The sequence below is a fragment of the Bombus vosnesenskii genome, unplaced genomic scaffold (assembly GCF_011952255.1).
Source record: "Bombus vosnesenskii isolate JDL3184/JDL3185 unplaced genomic scaffold, Bvos_JDL3184-5_v1.1 scf7180000013263, whole genome shotgun sequence".
NCBI classification, from domain to species: Eukaryota; Metazoa; Arthropoda; class Insecta; order Hymenoptera; family Apidae; genus Bombus; species Bombus vosnesenskii.
Genome location: NW_022882923.1, coordinates 5,420,645 through 5,438,318, shown reverse-complemented (window position 1 = coordinate 5,438,318; position 17,674 = coordinate 5,420,645). Strand labels below are relative to the sequence as shown.

Sequence of the window (17,674 nt, the reverse complement as noted above, 5' to 3'; positions counted from 1 at the left end):
TTGAAAAACATGTTATAGTTTATAACGTTTTTTTTCTTTTATTCTTTCCCCAAGAATCAATAATAATTTATATTACAGTAATAGTAACTATTTCTCATATTGATATCATTAATCAATCTTTTCACATTTATATTATTTTCATATCTTCTTCTAGACACTATTATTACAAGTATACTGATTTCCGCCTATAATTATAATTATTGAGTGAGCATTAAGTAGCATATTGTACAAAGATGCAGAGTGCTCAGCTTGCCAAGTCTTTTTCATCATTTTCACATTTTCATCAAAATGCTTTCAATCATTTTATATCTTCTTTTTCGTGTATTATATTTAGACACTAGCGCGTCTTTATAAACATGGTGATGCATTGATATTTAGTTAAAAGAACAAATATTTGAAGCTGTGAAAATTGGTCTAGATGCTAAAAAACATCGTTTTCATTGTGATTGATAAAAACTTAGCACTTTGCACAAGTCAATTTTGATTCACATCTTATACGTTTTTATAACGCTGTATACATATATGTGAGAGACATTCTGATAAAGAAAATAAAACTTCCATTAAAGATACCCCCTTTTCTTTTTTACATATGAATTATTTTCCAAACACGACAATATTCCATAAAGAAGACGATACGAACATTCGTTTTAAAATGAGGAACTGTAAAGTTTTTGTTCCACAAAAATAGCAAATATACTTGAAAACACTCGCATAAATTACATTTGTTGAGAAAATACAATTTATATTGTATCCGGACAAAATTTATAATATAGTTGTAGCCAATACCTGGAACGGATAACCTATGCTATTAAATTGTAAGTTAACTTTTTACATTAAATAAGCATTTGATATCATACTGCAGTGCATATCACAATATTAATTTAAAGATCATTTTACTCTATAAGAGACTAATATCAGTTCAAACAATAAAACTTAAACGCATAACATAAAGTAGTAAAGAAATAATTTGTTATCTGTTAAATTATAGATATTTATCAAAATAGACAAATTTAAACATATTAACAAATAATATTAAATATTTAAATATTTATGATACATTATGAATTCTTATTAATTTTTTTTAAATAATTTTGGATATTATAAATATTTCCGTTCCAGGATGCATAAATTGTTTTTGTAAACCTATACTGATTGTTATTAAACAATTGTTTTAGCTTTTTGTAAATAACATCAAGACCAAACTCGACTTTTGCGTATAGATTACACAATACAATCTGTGGAGCAAAGTTCGATTCGCTCATTTTAAGAGCGAATATTTTTTACTGCGTTATCGCAGCAGTTCCTTGCCTGAGCAGAAACGAGATTAATTTAAGTGAAATCCTCTCTCTCTAGTTGCTGCCAAGAGTCTTTCTTTAAGTATTTCTTCAGTAGGATATTCTGGTAATTTTAAATAATGAACACAGGTGTTAACAGAGGGATAACCACCTGAACCAGCATCTACTTTCCGCACAACGGTCAATCTAGGATGTAAATTACATAATCCCCCAGGAGGTAAAGCTGAACATCCAGTAGCAAATTGTAAGAAAGCCTTCCTTTCAGGACCAGTCAATGAAAGTAGAACATTGACAAATCTTTGGAAACCAGGACTGAAGCAGTAAAAAAGTATATTCTATTTAGTAAATTAGATTGTGCAATAGTTAGTTATCTACATGTATTTCGAATATCCTTACCTTTCTCTTGTGTAACCTAGTTTTGGCTCAGTATAATTTAGCAGGTCCTCTCTGGTCCATTGTGGGTTTTGTTCTCCACAAAGCATAGCCCTTACTTCTTCTGGACTGAAAGCATGAAGTTTTTCCATTGGGAAGACTTTTGAAAAACCAGATTTAAACGATTCTAGTTGTCTTGAAATTCCTCCATCAAGACAGAAATTAATTGTCGTCTCAGCGTATTCTCTTGCATTTTCCATAGTAACTGAAATCTCAGCACCTCCTTCTATTAATTCTACCTGATTATATGCAAAGATTTTGGAACTTGGAGAATATGTCATAGTTAAAGACAAATCTTCAATAGGCACTGACATTCCGGATGAATGAGTAATATTTAATGTCGTTTCTTCGTCGGTAGAATTACGACCATCGGAAAGCGTTCTATCACGTTTGGCAATTGCCGTTTGTACCTCTTTCAAGAATTCACCTCTCACTGGATCGACAAGTACTAGATCTTCAATATCCAATAATCCAGCATACCAAGAAGCTGGTTCTAACGAAGAGTATGCTGTATCTGCTTCATCCTCTTCGGATATAAAGCTACTCGACATACTTGAAGATATACTTTCTTGTGTTACACCACTAAGACCAATCTTTTCATTTACATTGTTTGTGATGTCTCCATGACACATTAATTTTAGGAAAGGACGGGATAATGGTAAATCTACTAATCTATTATCCTGCAAAACTTTTGCCAAGAACACGCCCAAAAACCAGAAATATCGAATAGCACGATCACAAGCTGCAGAATCTTGTGGTAACGGAGCAGGAAACAGTCCACTCGGTCGAGTTACATAATATCCCGGAGGTCGAACCTGATCTCCAGAAACTCGAGATTGATCCGTATCAGGCGAGTTTTCATCATCACATAACCATAAACCTAAGTCTTTACGTTGTAATTCAGCAGCAACTAGTGCAAAGAACTCTAATGTTGGTCCAAGACCAGTTCCTTCTTCGCCCACAAATTCCACTTCTAGTATACTCTTCCGACTTGCATGTACCTATTATACATAACATACCTATAATACCTATACTTATACCTATAATACAATACAATTTTTCTATCTTTTCTTCTAGTAGAAATAATATATTATACTGTAAACACTAAATTTAATTATTGAATTATTAACTTACCTTCATTACTTGTTCTGCCCAGTCTAATAGTTTCTCTCCCCTAGGTACACTAACTCTTTCGTGTTTAAGTCTCCCAACGCGGAACTCATGAATGTCATCACGTCGTGGGCTTAAACCTGGTGCTCTTTGTCTTTCAAGAACAGCATCTCTTTGTGTTTGAAGCCACACAATGGATCGCGAGGCTCCGAAGGCAGTACAACTAAAGTACAATCGTCTAGTTTCAAAGGGTAATAAAAATGGACAACTTCTTGCTAGTTCTTCGCACCAATTTGGTAGAGCCCCGGCAGCTAATGCTAAAGGATCTTGAATTTGTTGTACTATCTTGTTTGTAATTTTCTTTGAAGTAAAGTCATCTGGATGAACCCAACATGTTGATTCCTCAAGTTCTCCATAATCGATGTGTTTACCATCATCATGAGTAGTGCTTAATACATAAACATGCCTCAATAGTTGCAATACGTCCTCTACACTACATACTGAAGAATTTTGTGCTGTATTACGAGAATATAATGTAACAACTGGTGTTGCTCTTCCAGATGATTCTTCGTCCTTTGCTTCTTTATATATTATACTATAAAAAAGCATAGTATGTGATTTATTATTATTATTATTATTATTATTACTTATTATTATATATTTACGTAGTATGTAAATATTTAATTTTTTATAATACATTAAAGAATAAATATATTACGTGTAAGTTGGTTCCCATATTCTTCTTAATTTTTCTTGTCGACTACCCAATTCTGTCAGTTGCATTAATTCTTGTACTTGTTGGAAAATACTGGCGTGTGGTTCTGTAAGAGCTAGTTCAACATCTGATACCCCAGGAAGGCCTGGTCCCTTTAGTGTTAAAGAAAGTTTCGGCATTGGCAATGAGCCTGAGCGTGTATTTGACTGAGTTTCACTACCAGGTGGTGGAATCTCCAAATCAGTGGTCTATAAAATATTTCATAATATAAACAAAATTATTATTATTATCATTTAAGTCTCTTAAACTTTTTTACTCAACTAACCTGATTAATATTAGTTCGTCCAGGCCGTGGATCAAAGGCAGGAATCAGAGCAGAGAATTGCCGTTTCAAAACAAACTCATCATCCCACGCACGTCTCTTACTATTTTGAGGAGTTTCTTCTTCCACAAACGCTGCTAGAAGATTACGACTTACCATTACATCTTCATAATCACCATCACAACCCTCTCCTTCTTCTTCATTTTCTTCATCATCTTCCTATAAAAATAGGACACAAAAAATAAATATTCATTCCTTTACATTAAAGTAAAACAATCCTTCCTAACATACTTCTTGATCATTTTCATCATTGTCTTCTTCTTCTTCAAGGACGCCATCTTCATCGTCTTCTAATTCAGTCAAAAGAGTTGGTCCACCTGTTGTTCTACCTCCACTAGCACTAGAACTTGCAATACCTCCGCAAGATTCCAAAAAATCTTCAAGACTAACCTGTAGCCATAACTGCTTATTACATTATATAGAATGATGTATTTTACTTTAAATTCTATATTCATGGTATATAATAAATATTATTTCACAATAAAAACATTTTTTATATAATTTCTTGGATACTAAGCTTTACCTGTTCACTATCACTACTTGTACTAGTCAATGACATTGTAAGTGCTTGTCCTAGGCCGGGTCCAGTCGTTGTCGTAACACCACTACCAGCTACTTGACCACTGCTGGTTAAACTTGGATAACTTTGAGCAGTACTAAGTAAACCTCCGGGAAAATTAGGACTCAAAGCAAGTCGAACTAAACTCGATACAGAATTAGGTCCACGTGAATTTGAACCAGCATTAGAATTGGAAGCAATATGTTGCCCACCTGTAGGTCCTAAAAAATTTTATTAGTAACTTATATGGCTAATTTATTAGAAAATACAAGCATTATATGACATACAATTAAAAGAATTATTAATATGCAAATACTATTAAGCAACAATACATGGACACAAACCCAATGTTCGTCTTCGCGCCATTGCAGTGAAGGTTTCTAATAAACCAGATGCAGTTGTTGGTTCCAAAGTATTGTTAGCATCAGAACAAGCAAGGTTAGGAACAGACACAGACATAGGATTGGTAACAACAACAGGACATCCACCTGCCGTATTTTGTGTAGATGAGCTAGCTTCTTTGTCCCGACTACATTCTTTGGCAGCTAGTTTAGAGGAAACATGATTGTAAATAACAAAAAAGGAGCAAAAAATACACTCCTTCATAAGTGAGTTATAAAAACTTTAGTGTAGGATTAGAACTTTACATTGCTTTATTTCACAGTTATTTTATATTAAAAAAAAAAAAAAAAAAATAAACAGAAAATTACCATCAGTAATTCCAGAGTGATGCCTCTGAACAGATTTAATCCTTAACGAATTCTCTTCTAGTTCACCTGACACACTGATTCTAACAGGCACTAAACTAAGTAATTCTCCACTCAAAAAGCTATTAGTATTATTGCGTAATCTGTCGGCTCCTTCTCTGACACGATCCAACACTTCAGTAGCTTCAAGACTCAATAGGCCTGACCCTGGCTGTAAAAATATTTTAAATTTAAATGAGTTGTAAACATTAGACAATTATCTTAATAAGTGTGTGGGTGTCACACCTTATTTCCTCGCACAGTTGCAAAAAATGGTTTTGAACTACTAGATGCTCGATTGCTGTTACTATTGGCAGAACAATCAGTGTTAAGAGCAAGACTCTCAACAATTGTTGCCAGATCACTTGTTACAGTAGTGTCAGGCCTGGGATGTAATACAACAGACAATTCGCTTGTTGAATTTGCCCCACCTTCACCAGTTACAGCAACAACCGCTTCAGCGCGAGCAACCGACAACACATTTTCAGCTATCGACTCAACGGCTTGCTGTTTATTATAAATACAAAATTGACACTATATTAGGTGAATTATTTTTTACTCTAATTAATAGTAGCATGTCTTAATGCTTTAGGTAAAATGTAATTAAAACACGCATATGATCACGTATACTGCAGAGCTGGAAAGATGACTTACCGAGACGACACGTCACGCGTTGCTATATTGCATTTGTATGTGTAACGCTTTCAGCCAATACACGTTAATTACCTTAACGTTTGTGTTGAGTTTATACAAAATAACTAATCAGACCCACATTCTTTATGCTAGTCTTCTTTCCAGCTCTGCATTATATATAAATGACATATAAAATGATAAATATTTTAAATTATACCTTAACTGCTAAATTATCCGCACTTGCTGCTTGATCTGTAGAAGCTACTGAACCACGTATTGCAGTATCAGTACAATCTGGTAAACTAGGAGTACTACTGGATTTTCGTCCTGTTAAAACTCCGCCACCATTTTTACTTTTTGTTCCACTATCCGTATCAAGACCGGTACCAACTAATCTTAAGTCGTATTTTCCTTCTGCACCCATTCTATAAGAATTAGAACCACCGTGATCCCATGTTACATCTATCCAACCATTGTGTAATTCCCCTGTTACTGTGCCTTCTCCTGAAATAATAAAGAAAATCTATTAATTCAAATACTAATTGAATAAAAACATTTGATCAATAAATTTCATTTTGCTATAAACATACCAGGTGGGACACCATCTTGATCTCTCCATTTCCAGTCCAAACCTCTAGCCACTCTAGCGCCAGCGACTAAATGACGAAGAACTTGAGCTTTAATTAATCTTCGTTGTTTTCGAACTCCAGCTTCAGCTTCTCTAGCTGCACGTCCCAAATCTTCACAAACCCCAGTAACTTCTCCATAAACTTCAAATCCAGATACAGATAAATAATGTGTTTGACCAGAAGCATTCTTTCCAATTTGTTGTAATCTTAAATGACGCCAGCCCTGTGTTTCATCGGCTGGTGGCTCCAATGTCCAACTAGCTGTACTACCAGGCTCATTCAATGACGAATCATCTACATGAGCGTATAATGTTGTCCAAATAATACCATCCTTTGATGCTTGAAACATCCAATTCCGCAAGGCACTTCTACCATAGCCTCTTGCATGCCTCAATGTGTAAGCGCTTGGAATAATCCAAACTCCTAAATCAATCGAAAACCATGCACGCCTATCATCGTTTGTATGACAGTTTAATGCTGATGGGTCTCGACTTAAGATATCTTCAAGGTGGCCATATGGAAGATTTCTTCCATTACTCGATGTAACGACGACTAAACCATATTGACCGGGATTAACCCATTCGGTACAAGTTTTTGCATTTGTACCAATCCAATACAACAATCCATTTTCATCAAAATCATACTGATATTTAAAAGTTATCCTATTTCTATCTTTTAGTTTCTTAACAAATGTAAACGTTGACCTATCGTGATCATGCCATTGCTTTGCTACCATTTTCAATAAATGGTTTTCTAATTGTTGTATAGTACTTAATGGTTCCATTTTTAAACTTCGACCAGACCTATCAATTAAAGAACTTTCACCAGTTGCCTTTTCCAGTCGAAAACGCAATCTTCTTGTTAAAATTTGTAAGCCATAACCTGAACCTGGTGTATCATACAAATAAACAGGTAATTTTTCAATAGATTCTAAAACTGAAACCAACTTATGGACTAGAATTTTAGCAGAATTATGCTCTTTATTAGCGTCTTTTGAGTGAAAGCAGTTTTTAAATACTGCTATTCTTTGCATCCTGAGTTTTGTTGCTCGTAATGTAGGTGGTTGTGGTCCTGGTGGAGCTGCTAATAATGAAAGTAAAGTTTGCACAAGCCCGCTAGAATGAAGTTCGTATGCAGAAACTCTCCCTTCCTCGTTTAATAAATCTTTAAGTTCTTCCAGTGCACTTTGTAGTATATTACGCCATTCTCGATTTCCCGATTGTTGTTTTTGGTAAGCTTTTTCTATTTGACTAACAATAGCTCCTAGTTTAGCAACTACTCCACGTGGCTGCGCTTGGGCAGCCTTAAAATAACATTCATAAATATCCTGAGCTTGTACTTTAACTTTTTGTTTAATAGCTTCAATTTTAGATCTCAATCTTTTTCCTCTTTTACCAGCCCAACCTGCTGCAAATTCTGGACCTAAAAATAGAAGATAATAAAATATTTATTTTTTGTAATAAAGTACTAAACATTAACATTAATATTAATTTATTCATATTAGTACATAAATAAACACTGAATACTTACCCAAACTTGTTTCTGCTGTAAAGGAATGCTTAGTACCACGATTTGATTCAAAAATAAATCCTGGTAAGTCTTCTCGTAAAATTGTTGCTTGTTGTTGACCATCGCTATTATGTATGCACAATTCACTCTCTTTTCTACTAGATAATGCCCAATTTCCTACCACTAGACGGGTCGTACCAGGACGTGAAAGTACAGGTTGACTCACAGAATTTGGTTTAACTTGACTTCGCGCTCTTTGTAATTTTTCCAAAAACTCGCCACGGTTTTCTGCAAAGTATACATTCTAGTAATTGATACAGTTAGTAAAACTGCAAGTGATGTAAAGATTTTTAATGAACCGAATAATGTTGTGGCAGAGAATGTTTAAGTCATGCAGAAATAAAGGAATCTCCATGCAACTGATGATGTACATTGAAAGGCAGGATAGCGTGCACAACTAGGAAAGTTGAACATGTGTGTACCTACCTTCAGTGGTAAGCGACTCTGTGTTCCTCCCCTTTCCTGTAGGCAGTTAGTAAAACCAGTTATTTACTACACTATTCCCCTCGCGGAAGTTAATCACAAATGAAAACGATATAACATAAAAATGTGGTTCCAACAAAGTCAGTTTATCTGTCGCGAAGGGTGTGTGAGGGTGAAAAGAATACTTCAACAAGAAAGATAGTGGCAAGATGGACGAGACATAGGTGATGAATTTTGTGTCGATATTAAAAAAGGGAAGAACGCACCTGATGTGTCTGTTCCGCCTTCTGGACTGCCACTAGAATACATTGTTGCTAATTTTCCATCGAGTATAAATCTAAACCATCCATTACTTCCATTTGATAGTTCTAAAGCTGCTGCATCAGACCAGACATATAAGCAATCACGACCTCTACAAATACACCAATCTCTCCAATGGTAAGCTCTTCCAATTAAAAGTTCTCTCGCATCTTCCATTCTTTGTTCTTCAGATTGATTTGATTCTGCTTCTGGTTCTGGAACAGCCTCTTGTGGTCCAGCCAATGCAGCAACTTTTGAAAAGACTCCCAAACGAGCAAAATGTTCTAGAAATTCATCTTTGCCTTTTATCATCAAATCTTGTATCATTTGCAAAACCACTAAGTGTCCATCCTCATCCTCCTATTAAGATTAAAATAAAGATGTTGTAAATACAATCCTTTATAAATATTGAAAGTCCAATTAAGTCAAACAAAGATTTCTGGTCTTCTTTTTCTTAGTTTAATACAAAATAAGTACTGCACAATTTCTTATAGAACATATCTATAGTCCTTTTATTCAGTCATACTTTGTATGGCACGAATATAACAGCACAAATTTATTTATGAGCAAAATGATTACGCGATCCATTGAAATCACAAGCAAATGCCCATTAATCCCATCAGCAGCAGGCAGACAGTCAATAGAAGTGGACAACCAGCTTCGTGTCTAATCTATCATAATTAACACCTGTTTAGAGCAATTTCACTGGCCATTCACTGAAAGATCTGTGTGTCCTTCACTGTTATTATTTACAAAATTTGTACCTTAATGATCTTCTTACATCACATTTTATGCTAGAGAACAAATTGCACGTTGACTCTATATATTAATGCACATGGCACTTTTTGGTATTTATATGCAATGTAAAAAAAATTTTCTCAGCAAAGGAATATAAAACATGCGCATATTTGTTAGATCTCACCCTTTATACGAATTGTGTCATAAATACATTATGTTAATAGTAAATGAAATCTTTGCATAATTATTAATGAGATCAGTAAAAAGTGGGATTTACAAATAGCATGTAAGGGGCACAAAGGACGTTTCAACTAGAGACTGGCAAACATACAACAGACGTTACCGTCTTATCAACAATGTAGTTCAGGGAACTGGAAGACTTGCGCGATGCGAGACAACGCAATTTTGGGCCAATTATCGGCTTGAGAGGCGGAGGTGGTGGTGATGGTGCTTTTATCTCAAGCTCCTGTGAACAATCTTAACTAAATCACTAGCATTGTCTGTTTTGCTGCCTGTCTGCCTGCATGAATACTAAAGATTTTAAAACATTGATTATACTATCTTATATCAATCTCGCAGGGTCTTAAAAAGTTTGTATAAACTAAAAAAGAAAAAATAAATTTATATAAAAAATATTGTATGTTTACCTCATTGTCCAGTACATTGGCAATTACTTCTACAAGCATAGCACCACAGCTTCCCATTCTATCAGAACCACATGTTTCAATAAGTAATTCTGGTTGAATATAATGCACCATCTTCCTGATTAAACTTAAACTGGCTTTCCTAATGCTTGGCAACATAGATGACTGAAATGTTGCACAGAATACTGGCAATAATCTTTTCAAGTATACTGGAGCCATTTCAGGATCACCTTTTGGTTCTGTGAATTCTGCTTCTGTTTCTGGTTTCCTATGTTCTTGATTTGGCAACATCCATTCTCCAGGAGATTGTAATATAGCAGCAACTTCTCTGTGACCTTCATCTACACGTTCTCTTGCTTTATCCAATGGCGTTTTCCCATCTTCATCTCGCAAATCAGGGTTTGCCCCATGTCTAAGTAATACTTTAGCAATAGCTGGTCTTCCAAAACAAGCAGCATAATGCAGACTAGACGATCTTTGACCTTTATTAACATCTGCTCCTCTATCACACAAGAATTCAACCATTTCTTGAGTTCCGAATGCGGATGCCCAATTAAGCAATGTTTGTCCAACATCATCCATAAAATTAACTCCAATGCCTCCAGAATCTATGGCTTCTATCAACGCATCCGTGTCCTTTGACCGAATGCAATCAATCAACTGTCTGTGAGATTTTTCACCAGCGCTTTCTGGGCGCCTAAAACGTGGTAACACGGGACCGGATGGACCACCGCTTGTATTGCGGCCTAATGCTGACCTTCCTTCGAATAGTAAAACTAACAATAAATCAACTAATCTCATGGAATCAAGTGCACATCGTTCATCTCCTTTTAAAGCTTTCTCAATCGCATCTGGTAGTTCAGAACGTAAGAGGTCATGAGTTATAGATGGTGATCCCCTGCAAAGTGTTGATAGAAGACTAATTATAGTAGAAACAGATGCGCAAGAATTCGCTTCAGGAGTAGGAAGTGTTGTAGCTGTACTAGATGGTGGAGGTGTTTTTGGATTTCCAGAAGTAGTTGCTATTGATGTACCAGGCCCTGCTGCATTTGATAATCTATTGATAAACAGAAATAAAAGGATTATCTTGATACTTCTGAAATAAATATCTGTACAAGATTTATCATAAAATAATACCTATACAAAAGTTCAGAAACTAATCCATGGGAGGCTAATGGAGCAGGATCTGTGTTTCTTCTTGAAAATCTATCAGCCAATGATGCAAAACAACGGAGTGCTCCATCAGCAACATGTGCATCTTCATGTCTAAGTAACATTGATAAAGCTTCAACACAATCTGGCAAAGATTTATCTTGAGGTTCTACTTTCCCACATAAACGGGTCACCACAGCCATTGCTGAATGTAGTGTATCCCTGTGAACAAGAGCCCCATGCTCCCGAATAAAGCATAAAGCACAAGGGAGGCCACCAGCTTCGAGCACAGCACCAGCTTCCCTTGCACAGACAAGTTCTAATGCCTACAATAACATATATGATGAATGTTTTTTAATATTATATTTGAGAACAATCAAATAGTATAATACCTTTATGCATTGTTCAGCTAGGTCCCTACTAGTTCTAGAACCTAATCCAGCTCCAGATAAACGACTGCAAATAGCTTTCACAGCACCTTCCATGGCTATTACTCTGCGTATACATTCTGGTGAAAGATCAAAGTAATATGTAATAGCTCTAGCTGTCACTTCTAAAACACTATCTGGTGCAAGTTCATCCAAAAAAATTCTACATAATGCAGGAAGAAATGTGCGTGGAGGACAGCTAAAATAAAAATATATTTTATTATATTTTATTCAGTTAAAATAATGAACATTATCAATGTTCTCAACATACCATTCAAAGCATCGATCAACATTATCAGACATGAGCAATAACATGCACAATTGCTCTAAAGCAATTAACTGCATGTCTCTTTCATCTCCTTGACCCATACTAAGCCATTCCAATAAAGTTTCAGGATCAACATCAGTCATCTTAATATAAATTATAAAAGATGATCGGTATATAGAAAGTACGAGTCTTAATATACTGCTATATAAATAATATTAAGGGATATGTTTAATACTTATATAATTACAAAGAAATGATATAAAAGATATATATATATTTTTTGTAAATTTCTTTGTTGTATAACAGAACTTACCTTGTAAGTTTTATAGCACCAATTACCGAAGTATACCTCAAACTGACAATCTGGAAACAAAACAAATATATGTCAGAATAAGTTAAGATATATATACATTTAATATTAACATAATATTAATCCTACTTAAAAATGCAAAATTAATAAATGTCATTGGAAAATACCTAAAGCATACTATATTTAATTCACAAAAGACCAATAAGAAATACAAAAAAGAAACAAAAATAAATGTATAAAACTTCTTATGGTATGTCTATATTAAGAATTACATTGACAGCATTCTCCCTCTTCAGTCTCTTTATGGATAATGAAACATAGCTTCTAAAAAAATTCGACTATGTAAATACCAACGTGAATCATCGACGTATTATGACTAAAGAAATTACGTTATTACAAATAATAACACGTGGTCATAAATTTGATATCGCAAAATTATGCTTGTCGATGAAGTACAAAGAAAGGTGAAAAAAGTTTGTCATGACGACGGCTGTAAGCGTGACACTATTTTAATAACACTGTGTAACCTTCAGGGAATTCAGAGAAGCAGTTGCTGTGCAAGTGCACATTATGAATTCAATATGCCTAAGAAATAATTATCTATAGTTTGGTAAATACAACCTGCTTACACAAGGAAACGTACCGTTGTGCACAGTATTCCATTATTCGGAAGGGGTCAGGTCGCCATCCTTCCAAAGACGTGTCGTTCTTCACTGCGAAAAACAACGTAACAATATCGTCGCGCTTGGTCCGTCAGTGACACGAAAAGTTTATCGCACTAACGGACCAATAAAGCACTCCTCCGCACAAAAAAATCTCACTTTACCCTAATGTCGTAGTATATATTTCGCCATTTACGCGACGTTCAGTATAGTTAGTATATAGTAACTCGCAACTCTCTAAAAGTCGTGTTTTCATAAGTGCGTACGTCGACGACCGATTACTGGCAGATTTTCATGAACTCTCGCACAATTATGACTGTACGTATACGCGTACGTTGTATATGTATACAACCATGTATGTAGATGGCGGTAGTCATTTAATACGTTGAATGCCAAGGGGGCGCTGCAAGATTTGTAAAAATACATAATTTGAACAAATGTTAATAGTTATAAATCCTTTATTATTACCATCCTTATAAATAAATAAACATAATAAATATAAATAAAAAAAACATATAAAAATAGTTTTATTTATACATGAAATATGGATCTATTATATGCGCCCCCCCCCACCAATGACTATCGAACATGGTAAAAATTCCCTTTCCCCGTGTTTTACCTTAATGAATAATAATCCTAAGGAACGTTTCGATTTGAAAGATGTTTGATGGCAATTAAGGACCTTGACAATAAAGTAAAAAATGCTAAATCTTGTGACAGTTTTTTAGGACTATTGCGGATCCGAATAAGTATGACCGAGGGATGGATTATGGTTTGTGATAGATCCCAGGATGTAACAACATAGAACAATTATTTAACAATGCGAAGAAACAATATGAGATAATTGATAATCGCAAAAAATAATTGGTCACCGGTGACCTCAGTAAGATAAATTCATCATGATTATACACCGTAACATATCTCTTGTAGATGATATTTCAACATTATATATATCACATAATAAAAAATACATCGTGGCGCCACGGGCAATCTCTGTAAAACTAGCGTGGCATTCAACGTGTTAATACTACATCTTTAAAGGGCGTCATTTTTTCTTAATAATGTTCTTTTCATAAATATAGTCAAATTACTAAATAATAAGAAATTTTTCTTTTAGAAAAATTTATAACAAAAATAAATCATATATTTTTTACACAACCTCACTCCTATACCTCACTTTTATAATATTAACATTTAAAGACTTTTAATACAACTGTTTCTTGGTAAAAGTTAGTTGTAAATTACTATATATTAACATAACAGTATCAATGAAATAATATATCAAACTAAATTTTATTTTCTTCTCACAGCAGTTTTACAATGATCTTTTCTCTTGCGCTCCAATGCTAAAACATTTTCAGTTATTTAAAAAATATTCTTTTATACATTTAAACATTACCTATATACATATACCTTGTCTTTCTTTTATAATTCTTATTCTTCTTTCTTTCAATTGAGTAGATAAATTTTCTAAAATACTTTCAATAAAATTATCTATAGCTATTGATATATTCATTGATGATACTGGTGCTCTACACACTGGACATTCTTTTTTCTTTTCGATCCATAGGTGTATACAATGATGACAAAATGTATGCATACAATTTAATGTTGTTGCTTTCACAAATAATTCTGAACATATACTACAAGTTAGTTGCTCATCCATTATATCATTAACTTTATTAAGTACACTTTCTTCTTCTTCAGTGTTTATAGTAAGCTGAGTAGTATTTGTTAAATCTATTGTATCTATAATTTGATATTCTGAAGGATTATCCATACTTTCTAAACATATGCAGCTATCACTGAAATTTTTGGAAGACCCTGCAACTATACATAACAAAGCAATGAGTTTATTATAACTTAATAAAGTATTTAGTATTTTTATTATAAAAAAGTATGTACCATTATTTTCTACTGTTCCTACTTTAGCTTCTTGTTCTTTTAAAGTCCTTTCTGCTATTTTTAATTTCTCCTCTAAAACTAACTTTTCATTTAACAGTTGAGCTTGTATACTTTTTTCTTCTTTAACTCTATTCTCCATCACATTTTTCCACTTAGTTTGTTGTTCTTCTCTCCACTTTTCCATTTGCTCTTTCATTTTCATTTTCAACATTCCTTTCTCAAGCTTACTTACACTTAATGCTTTTTGCCACTTTTGTTTCTCTTCATTCAATTTCTTTTCAAATTGCTGCTCTAATTGCTGTTTTAGTTTATCTTGTTCCTTTTGTTTTATTTGTAATTTGTCTTTAAGAACTTTTTTTTGACATTCATGATTTTCTACAAATGTTTTCCGTTTTACAAGAACATTGTCTAATACCTGTTCATCTAGCTTAGGCTTTTTAATTTTGTGTTTATATTTAACATCAAGGGTAAATAGATATTTAAATTCTTCAGATTCACTAAATTGTATAACATCTCCCTCATAGATTCTTTGACTTTGACCAAATACTATCGGAATATTATTAACAAATGTAGCAGAAGAACTTACGTCTTTAATAGTCCACTCGTTTTCTTTATATCTTAAAATACAATGCTTTCTAGATATTACTGCATTCAAAATGATTTCGTCGTTATCTCTTGCACGACCTATTCTAAACTGTGAAGAAAATTTTTAGTCAATGTTATTAAGAAAAAGAAATTGATTAAGGCAATTTATTAAATAAGATAGTTTAAGATTCATGTTTGTAAAAATACCTCATGTTTATCAATGTGAATATTATGAGGAATGTAATTCTGATTACTAATTCTTATTAAAGTAGGTGTGTGTAGATTTTCAGCTGAATCATCCAATATTGTCCTTTTTCCTACTTTTGAACCTTCCATCGTCCAAAGTTATTCTTTCATAAAAAAAACAAATTAAGAAGGGTTGAGTAATGCATTTGCTTTTTTAATTATATTTGCTTCTTTATTGTTTATAACGCTTTGCTTTATATTGTCTATAAGCGTAGGAATATAATACACAATAGAGTCACGTGATATAGAAACCGATCTAAAATTCTTGACTGAATTTTCTGATTCCCATAAAAATAAACTATACATAAACACATAGAAACGACATCTCGCGGTAAATTTTGAATAGCAAAAAGGGATAATGCATAGAACAATTAAGGATGATGTAGAAGCGAGAGTGTTTTCGTTCAAAAACTATTAGAGGGTTCATCAGGCTTTACCCTAGCAAAATTGTATTTGTAGATGGTGCTTGTTGCCAGAGCATTAATCAGAGAGTTCTTTTGTCATCGAATCAACAACCATCTGGCGGCAAAGTGGGGAGTGTCCCTACAAACTCATACAGATAATGGCATGAAGATAAAGATATAGTATGAACACAATATACACACACACACACAGTCTATCCAATGAGACGAGACAATAAACGTAAACAAAATTTAATTATGTATATATGTATGTATATATGTATATATATATGTCGGAAATGAATGGACATCGGGACTTTTGGAATGCTAGGAAAAACCCCAATACCCTGTCCAGATTTTTACTATAGCTACATTTAAGTAATAAAAATAAGAAATAGTTTTAATGTTCTAATCCGATTTTATGACGATGGGCTTGGGCTCTAAGTAACATAGCGGGTCACTGAACGTAGCCGCGGTCACGGGCGGGACGTGTACCTAACAGAGGTATGGTATGATTACGTGGCTTTCCTTAAAGAAAAACACTGATCTGAGAGGTGGAAAGAGGAATATATATGTCGGAGATAAAAGGACATTGGGACTTCCCTTTTGGAACGTTGGGAAAAATCCCATTACCCTAGTTCAGACTTTTAATATAGCTACATTTAAGTAATAAAAATAAGAAATAGTTTTAATGTTCTAATCCGATTTTATGACGATGGGCTTGCGCCCTAAGTGACATAGCGGGTCACTGAACGTAGCCACGGTCACGGGGGGGACGTGTACCTAACAGAGGTATGGTATGATTATGTGGCTTTCCTTAAAGAAAAACACTGATCTGAGAGGTGGAAAGAGGAATATATATGTCGGAGATAAAAGGACATTGGGACTTCCCTTTTGGAACGTTGGGAAAAATCCCATTACCCTAGTTCAGACTTTTAATATAGCTACATTTAAGTAATAAAAATAAGAAATAGTTTTAATGTTCTAATCCGATTTTATGACGATGGGCTTGGGCTCTAAGTAACATAGCGGGTCACTGAACGTAGCCACGGTCACGGGGGGGACGTGTACCTAACAGAGGTATGGTATGATTATGTGGCTTTCCTTAAAGAAAAACACTGATCTGAGAGGTGGAAAGAGGAATATATATGTCGGAGATAAAAGGACATTGGGACTTCCCTTTTGGAATGTTGGGAAAAATCCCATTACCCTAGTTCAGACTTTTAATATAGCTACATTTAAGTAATAAAAATAAGAAATAGTTTTAATGTTCTAATCTGATTTTATGACGATGGGCTTGCGCCCTAAGTGACATAGCGGGTCACTGAACGTAGCCACGGTCACGGGGGGGACGTGTACCTGACAGGGGTATGGTATGATTATATGACTTTCCTTAAAGAAAAACACTGATCTGAGAGGTGGAAAGAGGAATATATGAGGAAAGTTCCACTTGGATTTTTTTTTTTTTAGTTCACGCAGATAGGTTTTACTTGTACGTGGAGTTATACATGTATCACATCGCATTCGTCATCCCGTGGACCG

General features: G+C 34.2%; 2 protein-coding genes across 6 annotated transcripts; both read right to left on the bottom strand.

Moving 5' to 3' along the window:
* Positions 1-96: 96 nt before the first annotated feature.
* Positions 97-13,242, bottom strand: LOC117232303 (E3 ubiquitin-protein ligase HECTD1). 5 transcript variants are annotated; one of them, XM_033491617.1, is made up of 21 exons: positions 12,977-13,242; positions 12,337-12,386; positions 12,027-12,166; positions 11,720-11,954; positions 11,313-11,653; positions 10,179-11,232; positions 8,760-9,153; positions 8,497-8,532; positions 8,032-8,298; positions 6,463-7,923; positions 6,090-6,376; positions 5,486-5,746; positions 5,204-5,411; positions 4,838-5,038; positions 4,458-4,714; positions 4,166-4,336; positions 3,878-4,093; positions 3,556-3,800; positions 2,862-3,432; positions 1,692-2,728; positions 97-1,607 (listed from the first exon to the last, which is right to left on the bottom strand). In XM_033491617.1, the coding sequence occupies exons 3-21, from the start codon at positions 12,164-12,166 to the stop codon at positions 1,325-1,327; spliced, it is 7,665 nt and encodes a 2,554-aa protein (XP_033347508.1). In that variant the 5' UTR covers positions 12,337-12,386; positions 12,977-13,242; the 3' UTR covers positions 97-1,324. The 5 variants fall into 5 exon arrangements, with proteins under 5 accessions (XP_033347508.1, XP_033347518.1, XP_033347537.1 ...); XM_033491627.1 differs by having other exon boundaries at positions 4,166-4,324; XM_033491646.1 differs by lacking the exon at positions 4,838-5,038.
* Positions 13,243-14,137: 895 nt separating this feature from the next.
* On the bottom strand, positions 14,138-16,190 carry LOC117232877 (E3 ubiquitin-protein ligase RNF8-like). Its single transcript, XM_033492609.1, has 4 exons — positions 15,693-16,190; positions 14,901-15,594; positions 14,409-14,825; positions 14,138-14,341 (listed from the first exon to the last, which is right to left on the bottom strand). The coding sequence occupies exons 1-4, from the start codon at positions 15,819-15,821 to the stop codon at positions 14,289-14,291; spliced, it is 1,293 nt and encodes a 430-aa protein (XP_033348500.1). The 5' UTR covers positions 15,822-16,190; the 3' UTR covers positions 14,138-14,288.
* Between the last annotated feature and the right edge of the window lie 1,484 nt (positions 16,191-17,674).

What these genes read in the sequence shown, in the direction of transcription:
- LOC117232303 (XM_033491617.1), bottom strand. Translation starts at nt 12,166, where the DNA reads ATGACTGATGTTGATCCTGAAACTTTATTGGAATGGCTTAGTATGGGT. An exon ending in CAAGTAGTGATAGTGAACAG is followed by an intron (nt 4,337 to 4,457) that starts GTAAAGCTTAGT and finishes TGTAATAAGCAG; the next exon opens with TTATGGCTACAGGTTAGTCT. An exon ending in CTAGGTTACACAAGAGAAAG is followed by an intron (nt 1,608 to 1,691) that starts GTAAGGATATTC and finishes TTACTGCTTCAG; the next exon opens with TCCTGGTTTCCAAAGATTTG.
- LOC117232877 (XM_033492609.1), bottom strand. Translation starts at nt 15,821, where the DNA reads ATGGAAGGTTCAAAAGTAGGAAAAAGGACAATATTGGATGATTCAGCT. An exon ending in TTCACATTGATAAACATGAG is followed by an intron (nt 15,595 to 15,692) that starts GTATTTTTACAA and finishes TTTTCTTCACAG; the next exon opens with TTTAGAATAGGTCGTGCAAG. An exon ending in AATTATAAAAGAAAGACAAG is followed by an intron (nt 14,342 to 14,408) that starts GTATATGTATAT and finishes AAAATGTTTTAG; the next exon opens with CATTGGAGCGCAAGAGAAAA.